The following is a 21848-nucleotide window of genomic DNA, read 5'->3' as shown; positions in this document are numbered from 1 at the left end:
TATATTGAATTTGTTATTGATAAAATTAACTTCATGAAAACATGCTATGAAAAAAATCCTTGCATTTTACCAAATCTCTCTCAAACTGAGATTTTTTACCCATAGCTTTTGTGGATATCATGTAACTTTTTTACTAGTAGCAGGATTATTTTAGTCCAGGTCTGTGTTAGTTAGGGTTCTCTAGAGAAACAGAATCAACAGGGAACACTCACAAATATAAAATTTATAAAAGTGCTTCATGTAACCACAGGGATGCAGAGTCCAAAATCTGCAGGGCAGGCTGTGAGGCCGATGATTCCGATGGAGGGTCTGGATGAACTCCACAGGAGAGGCTCACCAGCAGAAGCAGGAAGAGAGCCTGTCTCTTCTGAATCCTCCTTAAAAGGCTTCCAGTGATTAGAGTGAGCATCACTCATTGTAGAAGACACTCCCCTTGGCTGATTACAAATGGAATCAGTTGTGGATGCAGCTGATGTGATCATGATTTAATTCTATGACATGTCTTCATTGCAACAGACAGGCCAGCACTTGCCCAACCAGACAAACAGGTACCACCACCTGGCCAAGTTGACACATGAACCTGACCATGACAAGGTCCTCCAAGAAACAAGATGCAATTAAACATGCTAGGATTCTATTAGGTGTAATGCCTATGAAAGAAAATATAGATGGAGCCAACCATAAGACACAACTGTTAAATCGGATTCTAAGTGAAAGACAGAAGGAAAGAGGGTTAGCTAGAAATATCCCAAAGTACCTTGTACACTAAGTAGTTTTCAGCAAAGACATCAGGGAGCCCCTGTGTCTCTCAGGAGTGAATTGCTTTAGCTATAGCCTTTCTCTGTGGTTGGCTGGGAACAGACCATGGGCAGCACGGACACAGCACAAATGCAAGCATGGAGCTTGGTCACTTATGCTCCTGATCGTTGGAGTTCTGTGGGGTTGCCACAAAAATGTCTGAATTTTCTTAAATATCTAGCATGAGGTAGGTAGTCACTTACTATGTGGTTCTTAAGTGGGTGAATAAACAAATGTTTGCATTGTATTTTGAAACCTTTTTTTTTTTTAGATTAAAACATGATTAAAAGCAGATTAGTTATCTAGGCTTCTCAGATTAAAAAAAGCAAACAATCAGGCAATCATTCCGAAAGGTAGCCATGTGGTACCTCTGCTGACCCCGTGTGTGACCTGGGCTGTCCCCGTCCCTGTCCCCATGCCTGCGTGGGGGAGAGCTCAGCACTATGGGGCCTGGCCCCAAGGGCCCCCACAGCCGGGCCTCTGGCTGGGGGCCGGGAGGAGGCGGCGGACGGTGCAGGTGCCTTGGTGGAGGCGGCTCTGTCCTATTTCTGCAGGTAGCGCTGGGCCAGGATGGCGGCATCGAAGGGGTTCATGGGCTGCGCGTCGTGGCCCAGCTGTCGCACGGGGGGCACGCTGCCAAACTGCCGCTTGGGCCCCCAGCTCCGGGCCTCGTGTATGGAGCTCTTCTCCTCAGCCAGCAGCAGCTGCTGCCGCACGTAGTTCTCAAACTCGTACTGGGAGCACTCCTCTGTCACTTTCGCCTCCTGGGAGCTGTCCGCGTTGCTCGTTTGGTCATCGATGTCAGGAACCACTCGCAAAGGCCCGCTCAGAGATGACAGGGACTGCCAAGATGCGATGATGGCACCGAGCGCCTCTAGGACGTCGGCAGCAGCGAGGCGCTGCTGGGGGTCTAGAACCAACCGTTTCCGGATGAGACACACGGTGTTTTCAGAAACCCGCCCGTCCTCGGGGATGGTGTACTCGGCGGCCTTGACCTTGCGGAAGAGCTCCTGCGGGTCTGTCGTAGAAGGGGACCTGGCCGTGCAGCACGGTGAAGAGCAGCACGCCCAGGGCCCACATGTCGCTCGGCTTGCCCGGGTACGGCCGGCCGCTCAGCACGTCGGGACTGATGTAGGCAGGGCTGCCCCTCTGGTCCTTCAGCAGGTCCCCCTCGCTCACGAGGCGCTTCCCAAGGCAGAAGTTGGTGATGGCTATCCGGTGCGTCCTCTTATTGAGCACCATGTTTCCAAGCTTCAGGTCCCTGTGCACAATGCTTTTCTGATGCAGGGCTTCCACCACCCGCACCACGTCATAGAAGATGATCACCGTCTCCCGCTCGCTCAGCCGCTTCTCCTTGATGACGTAGTGCTGCCGGTTGATCAGGTCCGCAGTCTTGTCGCTGAAGTCACGTGCACAGAGGCAGTCGAGGACGAGGCAGATGCGCTTCTTCATTTTCTTAACCATTTGGCCGGATTCCGTATCCTCAACAATTTCACAGGTGCGGTCCTGGAAGAGCCCGTGGTGGTGCACCGCGCCATCCTGCGTGTGGAGGAGGGAGAGCAGGGAGTACTCGGTGTGTAACAGCATCTTGCCTTGCCTTTCTTCCTGGCTGTCTATTCCTTGGTCCCCCCTTTCCTCGAGGGTAAGGATCTTCAGCTGGTAGAAGTCATCCGTGCCGTCTTTCCTTGCCAGACACTGCACAATGCTTGGCACTGGCGAGTTGCCCAAACGGGGACCAAGGACAAATGGTCCTGCTCTCTTGGCATTATTTCCGGAAATTCCACTTCCCAGAGCTTTCGCCTTGGCCGACGTTTCTCCAGCTCCTCCGTGTGATGCTCTCCGCTTCATTCTCAGCTCTTCCCGCGGTGCTCAGCGCTGCTCGCCCATAGTCCGTAGCCCGGAGCCGGGGCTGCTCGACTCTCCGTCCCGGGGGGCCAGGGCCGGGCCGGGGGCGTGGGTGCCGCTTACCGCCGCCTCCCAGCGCAGCCACCCGAGCAGCCGCCGCCACCGCCTCCCTCCATGGCTGCGGCGCCGCCACCTGACCTGAAACCTTCTTTTGATCAAGAAAGGAGAAATGGTAAGGCACCAGAGGTAAATGAAATTTGTACATTAAAGTATTATACTCTGGGAAGAGGAAAACAGGCTTGAATGCAAAAAAGCTGGAAGGGTAAAATAAAACTTTAATTTTATTTCTTTTTTTTTTTTTTTTTGCATGGCAGACACCAGAAATCGAACCTGGGTCTCTGGCATGGCAGGCAGGAAGTCTGCCTGCTGAGCCACGATGGCCCACCCAAACCCTTTAAATTTTTAATTGTAGATAATATTAGTTATTATTCAAGTGTTAGAATTTCCCTCTTTTGTTTGAAGAAAGTGTTGAGGTTCATCTTTGTCCTAAGTAATGTGTCTGTCAAATTAATTTCTCTAAACCTCAGCATGTTCACCTATAAAATAATACAATAGCTGCTTTACCATGGTATTCTCATTATGCACAGATTTAATTTAAAAATCAATAAATAAAAGAAGTAAAATTATCTGTATCATGCAAAATACCACATCAGTAAAAGTTATAGTTATCACAATCTGCATGTCAAACTAAAACATGAATAGTTATATAATCACTTATTAAGTAATAGAAAAATCACTAAAACTGTGTCCTTTACATGTAAGAATTCATCTCCTAATTATTACCACCCCCTGAAAACTGCTGTAAAAAAGTACCAAAAACTGAATGCACTAAAACAACAGAAATTTATTGTCTCACAGTTCTGGAATGTAGGAGTGGAAAATCAAGGTCTCAGGGCTGGGCAGGGGGAGTATGACCATCTGAAGCCCATATGGCAGAATCCTTCCTTGCTTCTTCAAGCTTCTGGTGCTTGCAGGAAATCTCTGCTCTTTCCTGTCTGGTTGATGTATCCCTGCAATCTCGCCTCCTCCATCTTCAGTACCTGTGTGTGCCTGAGTCCAAAGTCCATCTTCCGATAAGGATGCCAGTCCTATGGGATTCAGGATCATCCTAATCCATTTTAGCCTCATCTTAACTCATCACATCTTCAAAAACCCAATTTCCAAGTACACTCACTCTCATGAGACCAAGTGTTAGAACTTGAAACTTGAATATGCTTTTTGATGAGACATGATTCAATCTATAAATACCCCCTAAACATACTTTCTTCTTGGAAAAGTACTTTTCCCTATTATAGGCCCATATTTGAGAGATTAATGGGATGTAGGATTAATAATGGTGAATCTTGGTCTTTGACACAGCATGACCCACGTGCAAACTATGGGAGGTTTTAGAAATACAGACTCTCAGACCCTACCTCAAACATGCCTCAGAGTCTGCATTTTTAAGAAGCTCCCCAGGTGATTCCTCTACGCACTGTAAATTTGAGAAACACTCATCTACATAACACCTCAATCATATTAAAAGCTAACTTTTTAGCTCAAATATCTGAGGGAGAAACATATTCACTGAGATTATCCAACAACTCCCATCAATTTCCTTTTTTGTTTTCTTTTTACCATAACATTATAAAGCACTTGCCCTCTTTTCCCACTACAGGTTTTAACACAATTTCTCACCTGTAGTGAAAGTTATCTTTCAAGAGAAGTTATCTCCTTATGTAATTTGATAGGAAGAATTATGTCTTTAATTTCTAAAGGCTATCACCATTTTATTACCTTGTGGTGAGAGATCCTGAGAAAACTGCCAGGGTGGGGGTTCTCCCTTTTCCAAAGGAAGAAATTTACAAGTGCAATCTACTTTTTGGTCTCCTCTGGTCTAGGCTACCCCTTCACACATACCACTCCCTGCAGTGAGTTCCCACTGATATATAGTTTTCAGTACTTCCTCAGAAACTACCTAATCACCATCGGCATGATCTGTGATGATATATCTGATTCCTTAAAGCTGGCATCCATGACAACTCCCAGCACTGACCCATAATGCCCTAATATCTAATTCTGCAAAGTCTTGATCATCCAAATTGTGACTGGTGCTATCACACTGATTCAGATGAGGTTCCCAAGTTACATGTATTCTGCAGATCAGACAGGTAATTATCATGCAGCTTAAAACTTTCTTTTCCTCCTACTGAAGAATCACAAGTTGCAGAGCAGCACTGGGAGAGACCATTGCTCTGCATAATCAAAGCTTGTCTGTCAGACTTCTGATCTTAATTGTTGCCTTTTGGTAAGTTCGCTCATATTCACAGTTTATTGATTTGTAGGATTTTATGTTCTTTGAACACTCACTGGTTGGATTATAACAAACAAGATGACAAAAACAATAAAATATGGGGAACATATCTCAGTAAGTAAAAGGCAAGTTTAAATTGTCTTTCCCTTTGAAGATGTCTATAGTTGATACTATCTAATCATTATTTTTCATTTTTTTCTAGAAATCTGCTGGACTCGGGATTTCATTTATGAGTGGTTTCAGTACTCACTTTTTTTGTAACAAAATGTTAATTATGATATTTATTAAAACATAATTTCACAAGATAATTATCTAGTTGTGAATGCATAATAGCTAAATATGCAATTATTGGCTTGAGCACAAAGTTGCATTGAGAAATTATTATTCTTTCTTTGTGTCCTTTTGAAGTTCTTGCATGGGTAAGCATGAAAGATGACAAACGAGACTTTCAGCATCACTGATGAAAATTCAATGTTTAGAGAACACTTTGAAGTTTTTCTGGTACTAAGGGTGGTTACTAATCAAAAGAATTGGATTTTAAAGATATGATTTCAAAAGTTGTCCCTTTTGACTTTGTTTTTATGTTTTCTTATTGTAGTGAGATATGTCTACTCTACTTTGGAAAAGTTAAATGTTTGATAAATAAATATGTGTAAAGATGAAGGAGAAGGGAGACAAAATCAGTTCATTCTAGGGGCAAGAAGCACACACGCATTCCACAGAGAAGCTAATATTTACAAACCGGTTGTGCTTTAAATACCATCCCATGCAAGAAACATAAATAAGTCCATAAATAGATTTCTAATTTAGTAAATTCAGAGGCATATGTCAGGAATTATATTTAGTTGCAGTAAAATTCAGTCAACAAAAGAATCTATGACTGAACAGTGGACAGCTCTAGACCTTAAAAATAAGGAAACATGGAGTGCAAGTATTGTTCAGTGGTAGAATTCTCACCTGCAATGCAGGAGACCTGTGTTCAATTCCCTGTCCATGCACTTCCCAAGAATACAAACAAACAAGCAAAACAAGTAAACAAAAACAAACAAAAAAGTCAAGAAATGGTGCTGCAATAATGCGATACTCACATGGAAAAATAATGAAATGTGACACCACCATACAGCATACAAATAAAAAGGGAAAATGAACAAACAAACAAAATAAATCTTAATCCATAAAACAAATTCAGAAGTCAGGACACACAGTAAATTTAATTGATGAATGCCTTCCACCCTAATGTTTTGAGTCTTCCAGATTACTATGTCCTAGTTATCCACCTATTTCCAAAGCCTACATAAAAGGAAAATTTTTTCTCCATGAATCATGATACCTTTTCTTTCCTTTCCAGAAAGAAGGAATGAATTTGTTTTAAACAAGGTTCCATATAGCCTTACAAGTTCTACCTTAGAATTATAAAATACTCCCCAGTATAGCTTCACATATAAAGGTGCTTAGACAAACTCCAGGCAATCTTCCACTTAGAAGAGAGATTGGATTCTAAGCATCTGTTACTAAATTGGTTGTTTGGGAGGAAAAACCTAGAAATAACATATATGATAGTTAAGCTCCCAAAATAGCCTACAAATATCCATTTCATTCTGGATTCTGGGGAAAATGGGGCTTTATATTACATGATAGAAAGGAAAAGTGCCTCTCCACCATTTTCTGGTTCAGTTTCCTTTAGTATTCTTTGACATCACTTTACACCTTTTCTGATAATCCCCACCCTTGGCATGCAGAAAATATATATTGCTTCAGTCAGCATAAAAGTTCTTCCTGTGGGACAGAGCAATTTAGACTCCATCCATAAAAAATAACCGTGCCTCAAAACAACACTCAACCTTCTCCAAGTCATACCTTCTGCTCCTACAGTGCAACTGGTTTTACCAAGTGCAGGAGGCAAGGCAGTCATGGGGTGAGGGAGGGAGTGCTGCTGTGAGAAAACCACCACTGAACTGAACTCCACTGTTTACCAGCTTTGCAACCTTAAACTCAGTGCTTATCTTTTCTGAGCAATGGTTCCTTCCCTTTTGATACTTTGCAGAGTTGTGGTGATGGTTCAGGGGAGCTTAGCCAACTCCTCCCTTCACCCTAAAACTAATTCAGTAAAGGTGTATGTGATGTACGGTCATTTATAACCAATGGAAGAAAACAGCATTTTTAAGGTTAATGCTTAATTAACTAATAATATGGAGGACAATAGCTAACATTTTTTGAAGACTTCTCACAGGCCAGGCACCATGGCTTATATGGATTTCTGTTGGGGTAACAATATGAAATGCAAACAAAACAGTATCAGACAGTGTGTGGAAGGTTATACCTGAGACCCGACTTCTCCCGTCCTCACCACATCCCATGGCTTCCGGAAGATGACCGCAGAGTGAATCTTTTTCTTGTCCTTTACTTTGTATTTCTCAAATGAAAGGTTTTTGTAGTAGGAGTCACAACAGCAGCAGTTGACTTTCACAATAGGGTAGGAATGGGGAAAAAGAAAATACCATTTGTAAATACCGCATTTTTATATGACAAATGGTTTCTAATTTGTAAAAGATATTTAAGTGAAAGAGCTATTCAATATCTACATCTACTGGAGAAAAAAACTCTTCTTTGAATATCATATCCATTGCAAATTTGACCTCGTTTACATAAAACCCTGCTACCGGGCTTTGGTTTTGTTCCTGAAGGGACATGCCATGACAAACTAGGGCCTATCCTTTCCCCTGTTTCATGAAAGGTGAAATTATTCTTCTATCCCTTCTGTACCCTGCTTTTCTCCTTTTCACCAAATCTAAGTCCCCGAGGGACTAGCAGGAACTCTGATTTTCAGTGAAAAGTTTGAGGCTCTAGCAGACGGCGGATCGTGTGTGTCCCTTTCCTGGGCTCCACGAGGCAGCCAGAGGACAGACTCCATCTCTGTGTCCTCTGAGACGTACCAGGAGAAACCTGGCCAGATTCAAATGCCTTCCATTCATAGTTTAATCCATTCATTTAATACATAAATACTGACTCCCTCTTATAGGCCAGAAATAGATAAATTCCCTTCTCCAACAGAGCTAAGAATTTAGTTGGAGAGATAACTATTAATCCAATAATGACACAAGCAAAGTTTAGGTTTCAGACACGGGAAGTGTTCACAGGAGATGGATGAGGTGCTGAGGAAGGGGTGTTTGACCTGGTCTGGGAGTGAGGGAGTCATGGGGGGTTTATCTGTGAAGAATAGAAAAGACTGAATTAGGGAAAGAGGGGAGAGAAGCATATTTTAGGCAAAGGTGCTATTGTTCAGAAAGGTTCTGTGAAGGGGGGGAGAGCATGTCAATTCCATGTGTCCTGGGGCAGGGCATTGTGACTGGAGGTCAGCAGTGAGGGAGACTACTATGCAGGGTGAAGCTGAAATGATCCTCTAGGCCATGCTAGTGATTTCAGAATCTGTCCTATTAGCAAATACCTCTCGTCAAAGTTTCTAAGGAGAGAGTTAACTGATTGATACCCAGGAAAGTTTAGATTGGTGAGAGGGTCAGAAAGGATGTTCCTGGGCCAGTTAGCAGGTTACCAGAGTAGATTAGGTGACAAATGAGGACATCATGTATTCATGTGGCAGTCATGTAAAGGGAGAGGAGTGAGCACATTCAAGGTATTTTTAGTAGGTAAGATAAATATTACTTGATGTTGGGATGAAAATGGGGGTGTGGAGGAGAAAAGAGATTTTTAGGCTGTGCCCCTATTTACTTACAGAGGGAAATTAGAGGAGGACCCGGTCTTGGGGAAAAGAACAAGAATTCAGTTTTAGACAATTGCCTTTAAATTTTCCCAAAGGAGATGTCAAATAGGCAGGTGACATCTGTTCATCTAATATATTTCTGAAGAGAGAGATGAGTTTGTGAAAATTCTAGGACTCATACAGACCTGAGTAATCTCTGGTTTATCTCAAGAATGTCCTCAAGAAATACTTAAAAAACATACAAAAACAATTCATTCATTGAAGTTCTATTTCACAGAACTATGTACTAGATGATATTAGAATACATTTTCCCTACTTTAAAGACTCATTCAACAAATATTTGTTGAGTGCATACTATGTGCAAAGCATTGATGTAAGCACTAAGTGAATAAAAGGGATGAGATACTTGTCCTCACAGAGCTTACATTCTAATAGAGACAGATAATAAATGAACATATAAAAATGTAATCACAGGTGAAGATAAATACTGATGAAGTGTCTATCATTCAATATCTAAAACAGTAAGCCAGATTTATTGTTTGCTTAAACAAGGGAGAACTGTGCTTGTAAGACAAAATTTAAAAACAAAGAAGAGAGCTTATCTTTTATATAGTTTTAGAAATTATGGATATTAGAAGCTGTTCTAGTTTGCTAGCTTCCAAAATGCAACACCACAAATGGAATGACTTTTACAAAGGGGAATTTAAAAAGTTGCTAGTTTACAGTTCTAAGGCTGAGAAAATATCCCAATTAAAGCAAGTTTATAGAAATATCCAATCACAGGCATCCAGGGAAAGATACCTTGGTTCAAGAAGACTGATGACGTTCAGGGTTTCTCTCTCAAGTGAGAAGGCACATGGCGAACACAGTCAGGGTTCCTCTCTCATCTGGAAAGGCACATGGTGAAGAGGGGGTCATCTGCTAGCTTCTCTCCTGGCTTCATGTTTCATGAAGTTCCCCAAGAGGCATTTTCCTTCTTCACCTCCAAAAGTTGCTCGCTGGTGTACTCTCTGCTTCTCGTGGCTATGTCATTTTCTGCTCTCTCTGAATTTCCTCCATTCTCCAAAATGTTTCCTCTTTTGTAGGACCCCAGTAAACTAATCAAGACCCACCCAAATGGGCAGAGACATGTCTCCACCTAATCCAGTTTAACAACCACTCTTGATTGAGTCACATCTCCAGGGAGATGATCTAATTACAGATTCAGGCATACAGTACTGAATAGGGATTAGAAGAAATGGTTGTTTATTTATAAAATGGGATTAGGATTAAAACATGGCTTTTCTAGGGTACATACATCCTTTCAAAATAGCACAGAAGCTGACGTGTTGACTTTACATGCCATGGAAATATGTTTACCAGAATAAGACTGTTGCTGAGTGGCTGACTCTCAGAAGTGGGATGGAGTGAATGCCACTGATGGGCATTCTTTAGAAGTCTGTGTACTGTTGGGAAACCATCACTGAATTATTAAATAGGTTTAGCACTGTTTGTGATTGTTACTCATTGCTATGGTGAACAAAGATCATCATCTCTTTCCTACAAGGGAGGAAATTTTATATTCTCAATACTATGAAGAAAAGTAATTCAGGATAAAGAAATAGAGAGAAATTGGAGTTACTGTCACATTTGAGCAGAGATTTCAAAATAAGGAAGCAAGTCAAAGTATCTTTACTGAGAGTTCCAGGAAGATGGAAAAACAAGTGCAAAGGCTCTGAGTAAAGAATAGACTGCTGGCTGAGAGTTCAAATAGAGTTGAGAGGTTACTGTGGAGGTCACTCTCATGCATGCTTCAGTTAGATGTTGCTACCTATCATAACTTGACAAATCCCAACCAAAACCATTCCTGCCAAACTAAAAGAACACCTAGGGCATTACATAAAATTCTACAAAAGTTCCATGCACTGGTGTAACTTTACAGAAACCTACAAACTCCAGATGGATCCCTGGACCAGATAAGTCCTGAAATTCGGAGGGGCCAGCATTTCCAGAACATCCACTACTTCGTTCCCCCATCCAATATTATTGACAGCCCTTCCAACATGAAAAAGGTAGAATGACAATAGCCCAAATACCCCTAGAGATCAAAGGTGATGGTGGAGTTATACAGAGAAGGTCGGATTTGACATATGAGTATGAGTGCTGAATCATTTTACAGATATTTCTTTTAGTTTACAGTACCTTAGAGCAGCAAAAAAAAAAACCCTAAAATTGTGGAATTTTAACCCATACCAAACTCTGAAATCTGCTCTACAACTCATTGTTGTGATGTACTTTGAAATGTATTGCTTCTATGTACATGTTATTTAAAGAGAAGGAGGATTATAATAGAGAAGATAGGGCTTAACAAATAAACATGACTGCTGAGTCATTATATGTTTGTCTGCTGGTCTCCAGTGTCTTGGAGCAGCTAGAAGAAAGAATGAAAAATCATGGAACTGTAACCCATACCAAACGTTAAAATCAGTTCTATAACTACTTGTTAAAATGTACTTGGAAATATACTGCTTTTTTGTATATATGTTATATCTCACAATAGAAAAGAACATATATAGCAGGCTGGGCAGATGTGGGGCCAAAAAATTGAACAGGAAATAAACTTTCAGGACTTCACAATTTCCTCTTATCCTTGCGTTTACTGTTCTATGTCATAGTCTCTCTAATGTTAATTAGAGAGGAGAAAGAAGTTATTGTTTATGAGATTTTGACACTCACAAATTCAGCAATAAACATAACATTTTGTAATTTTGTTTTTTAACATCTCATCTTTGTTTTGAAATATGTGATTATCTGAGAAGGAAAAGATTTTGAATAAAAATTATCTAAATACAAATGGGGCTGTGTCTGTTTCTTACACTATGACATTTTGCTGTAAGAAGTCAGCTGGCTTACAGTGATGCAAAGTGCACAGATATTAAAGACTTACTGGTTCAACAATTCCACCACCTATCACATGAATAACAGATTAATAACCATTTAAAAAATTATACCGCTTGATTTACCATGTTGACCTTTCGAGTTTATTTGTGTTTCTTTTTTTTATTAATTAAAAAAATCAACTAACACAACATTTAGAAATCATTCCATTCTACATATAAAATCAGTAATTCTTAATATCATCATCACATAGATGCATATTCATCGTTTCTTAGTACATTTGCATCGATTTAGAAATAGAAATAGAAAGACAACAGAAAAAGAAATAAAACGATAATAGAGAGAAAATAATTTAAAAAGAAAAAAAAAAGAAGAAGAAAAAAAAACTATACCTCAGATGCAGCTTCATTCAGTGTTTTAACCTAATTACATTACAATTAGGTAGTACTGTGCTGTCCATTTCTGAGTTTTTGTATCCAGTCTTGTTGCACAGTCTGTATCCCTTCAGCTCCAATTACCCATTATCTTACCCTATTTCTATCTCCTGATGGTCTCTGTTACCAATAACATATTCCAAGTTTATTCTCGAATGTCGGTTCACATCAGTGGGACCATACAGTATTTGTCCTTTAGTTTTTGGCTAGTCTCACTCAGCATAATGTTCTCTAGGTCCATCCATGTTATTACATGCTTCATAAGTTTATTCTGTCTTAAAGCTGCATAATATTCCATCGTATGTATATACCACAGTTTGTTTAGCCACTCGTCTGTTGATGGACATTTTGGCTGTTTCCTTCTCTTTGCAATTGTAAATAATGCTGCTATAAACATTGGTGTGCAAATGCCCGTTTGTGTCTTTGCCCTTAAGTCCTCTGAGTAGACACCTAGCAATGGTATTGCTGGGTCGTATGGCAATTCTATATTCAGCTTTTTGAGGAACCGCCAAACTGCCTTCCACAGTGGTTGCACCATTTGACATTCCCACCAACAGTGGATAAGTGTGCCTCTTTCTCCGCATCCTCTCCAGCACTTGTCATTTTCTGTTTTGTTGATAATGGCCATTCTGGTGGGTGTGAGATGATATCTCATTGTGGTTTTGATTTGCATTTCTCTAATGGCCAGGGACATTGAGCATCTCTTCATGTGCCTTTTGGCCATTTGTATTTCCTCTTCTGATAGGTGTCTGTTCAAGTCTTTTTCCCATTTTGCAATTGGGTTGGCTGTCTTTTTGTTGTTGAGTTGAACAATCTCTTTATAAATTCTGGATACTAGAACTTTATCTGATATGTCGTTTCCAAATATTGTCTCCCATTGTGTAGGCTGTCTTTCTACTTTCTTGATGAAGTTCTTTGATGCACAAAAGTGTTTAATTTTGAGGAGCTCCCATTTATTTATTTCTTTCTTCAGTGCTCTTGCTTTAGGTTTAAGGTCCATAAAACCGCCTCCAATTGTAAGATTCATAAGATATCTCCCTACATTTTCCTCTAACTGTTTTATGGTCTTAGACCTAATGTTTAGATCTTTGATCCATTTTGAGTTAACTTTTGTATAGGGTGTGAGATATGGGTCCTCTTTCACTCTTTTGTATATGGATATCCAGTTCTCTAGGCACCATTTATTGAAGAGACTGTTCTGTCCCAGGTGAGTTGGCTTGACTGCCTTATCAAAGATCAAATGTCCATAGATGAGAGGGTCTATATCTGAGCACTCTATTCGATTCCATTGGTCGATATATCATCTTTATGCCAGTACCATGCTGTTTTGACCACTGTGGCTTCATAATATGCCTTAAAGTCAGGCAGCGTGAGACCTCCAGCTTTGTTTTTTTCCCTCAAGATACTTTTAGCAATTCAGGGCACCCTGCCCTTCCAGATAAATTTGCTTACTGGTTTTTCTATTTCTGTAAAATAAGTTGTTGGGATTTTGATTGGTATTGCGTTGAATCTGTAAATCAATTTAGGTAGAATTGACATCTTAACTATATTTAATCTTCCAATCCATGAACACGGTATGCCCTTCCATCTATTTAGGTCTTCTGTGATTTCTTTTAACAGTTTTTTGTAGTTTTCTTTGTATAGGTCTTTTGTCTCTTTAGTTAAATTTATTCCTAAGTATTTTATTCTTTTAGTTGCAATTGTAAATGGAATCCGTTTCTTGATTTCCCCCTCAGCTTGTTCATTGCTAGTGTATAGAAACACTACAGATTTTTGAATGTTGATCTTGTAACCTGCTACTTTGCTGTACTCATTTATTAGCTCTAGTAGTTTTGCTGTGGATTTTTCAGGGTTTTCGACGTATAGTATCATATCATCTGCAAACAGTGATAGTTTTACTTCTTCCTTTCCAATTTTGATGCCTTGTATTTCTTTTTCTTGTCTAATTGCTCTGGCTAGAACCTCCAACACGATGTTGAATAACAGTGGTGATAATGGACATCCTTGTCTTGTTCCTGATCTTAGGGGGAAAGTTTTCAATTTTTCCCCATTGAGGATGATATTAGCTGTGGGTTTTTCATATATTCCCTCTATCATTTTAAGGAGGTTCCCTTGTATTCCTATCCTTTGAAGTGTTTTCAACAGGAAAGGATGTTGAATCTTGTCAAATGCCTCCTCTGCATCAATTGAGATGATCATGTGATTTTTCTGCTCTGACTTGTTGATATGGTGTATTACATTAATTGATTTTCTTATGTTGAACCATCCTTGCATACCTGGGATGAATCCTACTTGGTCATGATGTATAATTCTTTTAATGTGTTGCTGGATTCGATTTGCTAGAATTTTGTTGAGGATTTTTGCATCTATATTCATTAGAGAGATTGGTCTGTAGTTTTCTTTTTTTGTAATATCTTTGCCTGGTTTTGGTATGAGGGTGATGTTGGCTTCATAGAATGAATTAGGTAGCTTTCCCTCCACTTCAATTTTTTTGAAGAGTTTGAGCAGGGTTGGCACTAATTCTTTCTGAAATGTTTGGTAGAATTCACATGTGAAGCCATCTGGTCCTGGACTTTTCTTTTTGGGAAGCTTTTGAATGACTGATTCAATTTCTTTACTCTTGATTTGTTTGTGAGGTCATCTATTTCTTCTTGAGTCAAAGTTGGTTGTTCATGCCTTTCTAGGAACTTGTCCATTTCATCTACATTGTTGTATTTATTAGCATAGAGTTGTTCATAGTATTCTGTTATTACCTCCTTTATTTCTGTGAGGTCAGTGGTTATGTCTCCTCTTCCATTTCTGATCCTATTTATTTGCATCCTCTCTCTTCTTCTTTTTGTCAATGTTGCTAAGGGCCCATCAATCTTGTTGATTTTCTCATAGAACCAACTTCTGGTCTTACTGATATTCTCTATTGTTTTCATGTTCTCAATTTCATTTATTTCTGCTCTAATCTTTGTTATTTCTTTCCTTTTGCTTGCTTTGGGGTTAGTTTGCTGTTCTTTCTCCAGTTCTTCCAAGTGGACAGTTAATTCCCGAATTTTTGCTCTTTCTTCTTTTTTGATATAGGCATTTAGGGCAATAAATTTCCCTCTTAGCACTGCTTTTGCTGCGTCCCATAGGTTTTGATATGTTGTGTTTTCATTTTCATTTGCCTCGAGATATTTACTAATTTCTCTTGTAATTTCTTCCTTGACCCACTGGTTGTTTAAGAGTGTGTTGTTGAGCCTCCACGTATTTGTGAATTTTCTGGCACTCTGCCTATTATTGATTTCCACTTTATTCCTTTATGATCTGAGAAAGTGTTGTGTATGATTTCAATCTTTTTAAATTTGTTGAGACTTGCTTTGCGACCCAGAATATGGTCTATCTTTGAGAATGATCCATGAGCACTTGAGAAAAAGGTGTATCCTGCTGTTGTGGGGTGTAATGTCCTATAAATGTCTGTTAAGTCTAGCTCATTTATTGTAATATTCAAATTCTCTGTTTCTTTATTGATCCTCTGTCTAGATGTTCTGTCCATTGATGAGAGTGGGGAATTGAAGTCTCCAAATATTATGGTAGATGTGTCTATTTCCCTTTTCAGTATTTGTAGTGTATTCCTCACGTATTTTGGAGCATTCTGATTCAGTGCGTAAATATTTATGATTGTTATGTTTTCTTGTTTAATTGTTCTTTTTATTAGTAGACAGTATCCTTCTTTGTCTCTTTTAACTGTTTTAAGTCCACTGAAATGACTGGAGTCATGTCGCCACCTAATCGAGCTAAGCAAAAACGCTTGATTAAATCACACCTGCAGGGAGAGGATCTGACTCCGGTCTGAAACATACAGTATAGGATGGGGATTATTCTGCCTTTTGGAAATGGGATTGAAATTAGAACACAGCTTGTCTAGGGGACATGCGTCCCTTCAAATCAGCACATTCCACCGTTTGGACCCTAAAAAGGACCTGTTTCTCCCCTGTGCATAACACATTCATTCCAGAACAGTCTCAGGGAACCTCAGAGCACTTCACTAACAACAGACATGACATACAAAGTGAGAAATGAACAAAGTCCTTCCAAAGTTCGTTATGGCACGGTCTCTGAACGGCAAAATTACCCTCTGCCTTGGGACCTCTAAGAACCCAAGACAAGTCATTTGCTGCCAACAGACGAAGGAGGAACAGTCCTGGGATACACATGTGCTGTCCGATAGGGTGGAGGGAACACAGGGGACACAGGACCCAAGCAGATTCGAAAATCTGCAGGACAGAGTCCATCGGATGTTCCAGTCTGACAGTCATTGGTCCTCGGGGCTCCTGAAAGCAGCAGGCCCACCCGGAACAAAGGCCTCTGCACAGGTCTGCCTCTCGACAAAGGGAACCTTCTGGGACACTGGGGAGAACACCTTTTTCTTGGCACCACCCTCTCCCAGCACGGGGGCGGCACCCAGGCTCTGTGCCATCTCTGCGGCACATGCTCACCCCACCATGTGGTGGCAGCCAGGCTCTCCCCAAACCCCAGGGAATGTGCTCCACTCTCTGCAAGGCCTGGAGGCGGAATGACGCTTCCACTGCCACCAGGAGGAAGGCCCATCCTCGGCCTTTGGGGCAAACTCACCCTTCTCCACGGGCTTGGGTGGGTCCGCTCTCCTGGCCTGAGGCTTCTTGACTTCAGAACTCAGCCTCCAAGCTCTTGCCTCTCAAGTCAGTTTTCTTCCATGCTGTCCCTTCTCTGAACCCCACGGTCCACACTGGCAGTGACTCTCTTTCTACCGGTCCCACAGCCCTCTCGTTGGCTTTCAAGGCAGTAGCCTTGGATCATGCCCATCAGACAGACGGCATTTCCACAAACCCTCCCTGGAGAACTCCAGGTCCGATCCTGGCTTTCTCCGAAAACACTGACTGCTTCCGTCCTCACAGGGTGCACTATTCTCTGGCGTCTCCCTTCCGGGAAGCCCATACTTTCCCAGAACATCAACTTCTGGTTTCTTGCTACCCAAGAGTTCAGGCCTCAGCTTATCTCTCCCCGGTCACATCGGACGATAATGTCAGGAGAAACCAGGCTGCACTTTCGACATTTCATGGGGAGATCTCTCATGTGAAATATCCAAGTTCATGGCATTTGAAGTCTACCTTCCAGACAAAGCCACTCGTCCATTCCACCCGACTAAATGCGGTAGGGAAACAAGGATTGCCTTTCTTCGAGTTTGCAATCGCACATGCCTCTATTCTGTCTACGGCCTCATCAGAGGTATCTTCAGAGGCCACATTTCTACCAACAGTTTCTTCAAAGCATTCGAGGCCTCCTCTGTCAAGGTTCTCACAATTAGTCCACATCCTTCCCTCATCCATTTCAAAAGCCATTCCAACATCTTTGGTGTTTGCAAACTGCAGCAGCAGCACCCCACTCTCTGGTACCAACATCGGTTCTGGTTTGCCAGCTGCAGGAATGCAATACACCAGAAACGGAATGGTTTTTCAAAAGGCGAATTCAATAATACTATATGGAAATATGACTGATTTTTAACCCACCCTGTAGGAGTATTTCAGATCATTTATAGTTTTTTTCTTACAAATATTGTTGAGCTGGACATCCTTTTTCCTGGTGAACATATACAGTAGGATTTTTCTAGAGTATGTAAGCTAGGGAGTGGAACTGCTGGATACAGAATGAATATATTCACTTTAAGTGTAATGCCCACCTCCTTCTCCAGGGTACTGTGCCAATTTATACTGCGGTTTGCCTTGTGAAATTCCTGTTATGACATTACACCAAACTATCACTCTCTGGGTAGAGTCAGCCTTCTTACTCTTTGACAACTTGTTGGGTATATAAATTCACAATTCATGATACGAAATTACACCTGCCAGATCACTAATAAGGTAATGAATATGCATGGTAGGTACTTGAACTTTACCTTTGAAAAATGTCTGATCTGTTTTTTGCCCATTTTCCATTTTAGTTATTTACTTTATGAAATAACTTGTATGATGTTCAACTTCAAAAACTATTTGCTGATTTCTGAATGTATGATGAGCATATTTTCAAGTACAATGGGGATGAAACATTAATGAAAATAGAGAGAAATACTTATCCTCAAAGGCCTTATATGAGAGGACATAGAGACACAATAATATACATATAAGCAGGGTGGCAATGGCAGCTCAGTGGCAGAGTTCTCACCTGCCATGCCAGAGACTCGGGTTCGCTTCCTGGTACCTGCCCATTGGGGGGTAAATATATATATATATATTTATTTATTTATGATATATTTATATCATATATGATATATATGATATATGTATATAGATATATCAGCAATTTATGTTACATTAGATGGTGAGAATGGGTTTGGAGAAAAATAAAGTGGAGGAGGGAAGACATGAAGTACTGGATGTGAGGAGTGCAACTTTAAATGGGTTATCATGAAGTCCTTATCATAGGAAAATTAAGGAAAGTTTGAACTATTTATGCATTCTAAATGCCTGCCTATTTCGGTTATATGTGTTTCAAATATCATCTGTCACTTTTGGTCCATCTCTTATGTCTTTATTAGGTGTGAAACATAATACACATCTGCATAAAACTCTTTTATGGAATATGGCATTACAAGTGCTAAATAATTTTTAATATAGTATTATAAACTAAGTCAAGAAATAGAACATGATTGGCTCTGTAAAAACTTGTATTTACTGTTTTTGCCTGATCACAACTTCTTTATGCTGAAATTTCACCACTCCTTAATATTCATGTCATTTGATCTTTGCTTTTCCTTATATTTCATGACTAACATATGAATTTCTAAAAATGCAGTTGAATTGTGCCTGTTTCTGACCTTTACATAAATGTAACCATATAGGCATATTCTTTTGGTTTCTTTTGCTTAGTATGTTTCTAAACATTTAACAAGTTTTTCTGTAGCTGCCTAATATTCCATAAAGAATATCACTGTTTCTCCCATCTACTGTTAATAAACCAATGTTTGGCAATTATAAAAAATAATGCCCTAAGTATTATTTTATGCATCCTAGAGGGTATAATCATGACTTTTTCCAGATTATACAGTTAGGAAAAGCATTGATTGACTATATGGTATGCATAACTTTTAAAAATTATTGTTTAGGGCATTCAGATATTTTAATTCTTCTGTGTCAATTTTGGTAAGATTTTTTTGTTTTTATTTTCCTGTTTTTACATGTACACAAAAAACATACATTCTTGACATACAAACATTCCATACATGGTGTACAATCAATGGCTCACAGTATCATCATATGGTTGTGTATTCATTACCATGATCATTTTTTTGAAAATTTGCATCACTCCAGCGAAAGAAGTAAAAAGAAAAAACTCACAAATGCCACACCCCTTACTTCTCTCTCTGACCATTAGTATTTCAATTTACTGAATTTACTTTAACCTTTGTTCCCCCTATTATTTGTTTATTTTTCATCCATATTTTTTACTCATCTGTCCATACCCTAGATAAAAGGAGCATCAGACACAAGGTTTTCACAATCACACAGTCACATTGCAAAAGCTATATCATTATACAATTATCTTCAAGAAACATGGCTACTGGAACACAGATCTACAGTTTAAGTACCTTTCCTCTAATCATCATAAACTAAAAAGGGGCTATCTATATAATGTGTAAGAATAACCTCCAGGATAACCTCTTGACTCTGTTTGAAATCTCTCAGCCAGTGACACTTTATTTTGTCTCATTTCTCTATTCCCCCTTTTAGTCACAAAGGTTTCCTAAATTCTTTGATGCCAAGTCCCAGCCCATCCCAGGATTTCTGTCTCATGTTGCCAGGAAGGTTTATATCCCTGGGACTCACATACCAAGTAGTGGGGGGAGGGCAGTGAGTTCTATTGCCATGTTGACTTAGAGAGAGGCCACATCTGAGCAACAAAAGGGTTTCGCTGGGGGTGACCCTTAGACCTATTTTAACTAGGCTTAGCCTATTCTTTCAGGGATAAGTTTCTTTGGGGCAAACCCTAAGATCAAAGTCTTGGCCTATTGATTTGGTTGTCCCCACTGCTTGTGAGAATATCAGGAATTTTTCAAATGGGGAAGTTGAATTTTCCCCCTTTCTCACCATTTCATCCATTCCAAGGGGTCTTTGTGAATACTTCTTTATTCACTGTTCATATCACTCTGGGATTTATCGGGGCATCACACTAACCTGGACAAACCAACAAAATCTCATGCCCTATTCAAGGTTCCTTGTACTTATGGTGTTCAATTAAACTGACCATACAAGTCAAATTAGGAAGTACACTAGTCAAAATATAAACTTTGCGCCAAATAAACATTTCTCCTTTTAGTCTCACACAGAAGTTGAAGTTCTAAAATATGAATGACTATCTATTTTCAACACCCTCAATACTGACATTCCTTTGTTCTTCCTCATGCAAAAACATTTTTTTAATTTTTACATTTAGTCACTATTATTGTACACTCTAGGCATTCCTAAATTATACCATCTCAGACTTTATCATCTACATTTTCTCCTGCTTTCATATGTGACCCCAGCCCTTCTCCCTCTATCATTCTCACATTCAGCTTCATTCAGTGTACTTATATTATTGTGCTACAATCAGGTAGCATTGTGCTATCCATTCTGAATTTTAACACCAATCCTGTTGCACAATCTGTATCCCTTCAGCCCCAATTACCCAATCTCTACCCTATTTCTACCTCCTAATAACCTATGCATAACTTCATTTTAACCTGCTAATGTCATCCTGACTTCAAGTGGCTCTACCAGTTTATATTTCCACCATCACTGCATGAGGGTCTCCCATATTCTACCTCTCACCAGCACTTGGTATTGAGGGATTCGTTAATCTCATCTCTTGGGTAGCTCCCTGTTTTATTTCACATTTACCTCAAAATTAATGAGACTGAACATGTATTCAAGGCCATTCAGATTTCACTGAAAGTTCCAGTTCATACTCTTTTGCTCATTTTTAATTGGGTTGCCTACCTTTTTCACACATTCACTTACAGAAGTTCTTTATAATTTTAGGATGCTTATCCTTTCTAGGTTACTTGAACCCATTCTGCCACTCTGTGGCTTTTCTTTTCACCTATTTAATGATATCTTATATGAACAAAGTTCTTAATTTTAACATAGCCAAGCCTATTCTTTTGGTGCTTTTTGTATCTTTTGGCCTTCTAAAAATAATTCTGGAAAATAAAGGTGTTCACTTCAGAGTTAACTTTCTGAAGTCTCCTTCCATCTGCAGGATTCTGTCTGGCACTGCTCAGTAACCTACCTGGGTAACTCTAGTTTGAGAATTGTTCCTCTAACAACCACGGCCCTTTTCTTTGTTTCAACTTCAAAACCACCTCTGGTTTGAAATGGGAACAACTGAGAACTTAGGTCAGCTAAATGAGCCTTTTGGTTTCCAAAAGTGGAAGAAGACAAAGCTTCCAAGGCAGCAACGTGAAGGTCTCATGTAAACTTCCCATTGCTTTCAAACACTCCAGTCCTAAGAATGTTCAGTTACTTTAGACTCCTGAAAGAAAAGACTAAATATTTAACTAAATATTTAACATAAACTCTAAATAAAGTATACAGGTGTAAAGGCAAAATTTAAAGGAAATATCTTCTATAGAGAGGTATACAGGTAAGTCATGCAAACATGCTCACCCACTAAGACAAGGTGGCTGTAGTTCTCTAGCATCACATCTCTGTACAGGGTCCTCTGGGCAGGTCCCAGGAGCTGCCACTCCTCCTGGGTTAACTCCACAGTGATGTTCTTGAATGACACTTTCTGTAACAAGACAGCTCTGTTCAATCTGAAGGTCATACTTAGGTTTTAT

General features: G+C 40.0%; 1 protein-coding gene and 1 pseudogene across 8 annotated transcripts in view; both read right to left on the bottom strand.

Annotated features, from left to right (window-relative positions):
• LOC143688505 (uncharacterized) overlaps positions 1–21848 on the bottom strand; it is a 61399-nt gene that overhangs the window by 23616 nt on the left and 15935 nt on the right. For 3 of the 8 annotated variants that reach the window (XR_013178111.1, XR_013178110.1, XM_077166545.1), the window contains 3 exons: positions 21676–21799; positions 9516–9601; positions 3292–7456 (listed from right to left, as the gene is read on the bottom strand). Coding sequence is in view for 6 of the 8 variants with exons in the window: in XM_077166545.1 (XP_077022660.1) it covers positions 9555–9601; positions 21676–21799 (171 nt within the window). In the remaining 2 variants the exon portion in view is untranslated. Of the gene's footprint in view, positions 1–3291; positions 7457–9515; positions 9602–19627; positions 21800–21848 lie in introns of those variants that run through there. The other 5 variants (XM_077166529.1, XM_077166537.1, XM_077166572.1 and 2 more) reach the window with 4 other exon arrangements.
• Positions 69–2765, bottom strand: LOC143688501 (serine/threonine-protein kinase 40 pseudogene; annotated as a pseudogene).

Source organism: Tamandua tetradactyla, chromosome 1 (assembly GCF_023851605.1).
Source record: "Tamandua tetradactyla isolate mTamTet1 chromosome 1, mTamTet1.pri, whole genome shotgun sequence".
Classification (NCBI taxonomy): domain Eukaryota; kingdom Metazoa; phylum Chordata; class Mammalia; order Pilosa; family Myrmecophagidae; genus Tamandua; species Tamandua tetradactyla.
The sequence above is the reverse complement of the archived record's forward strand: the minus strand, read 5'-3'. Positions and strand labels throughout refer to the sequence as shown.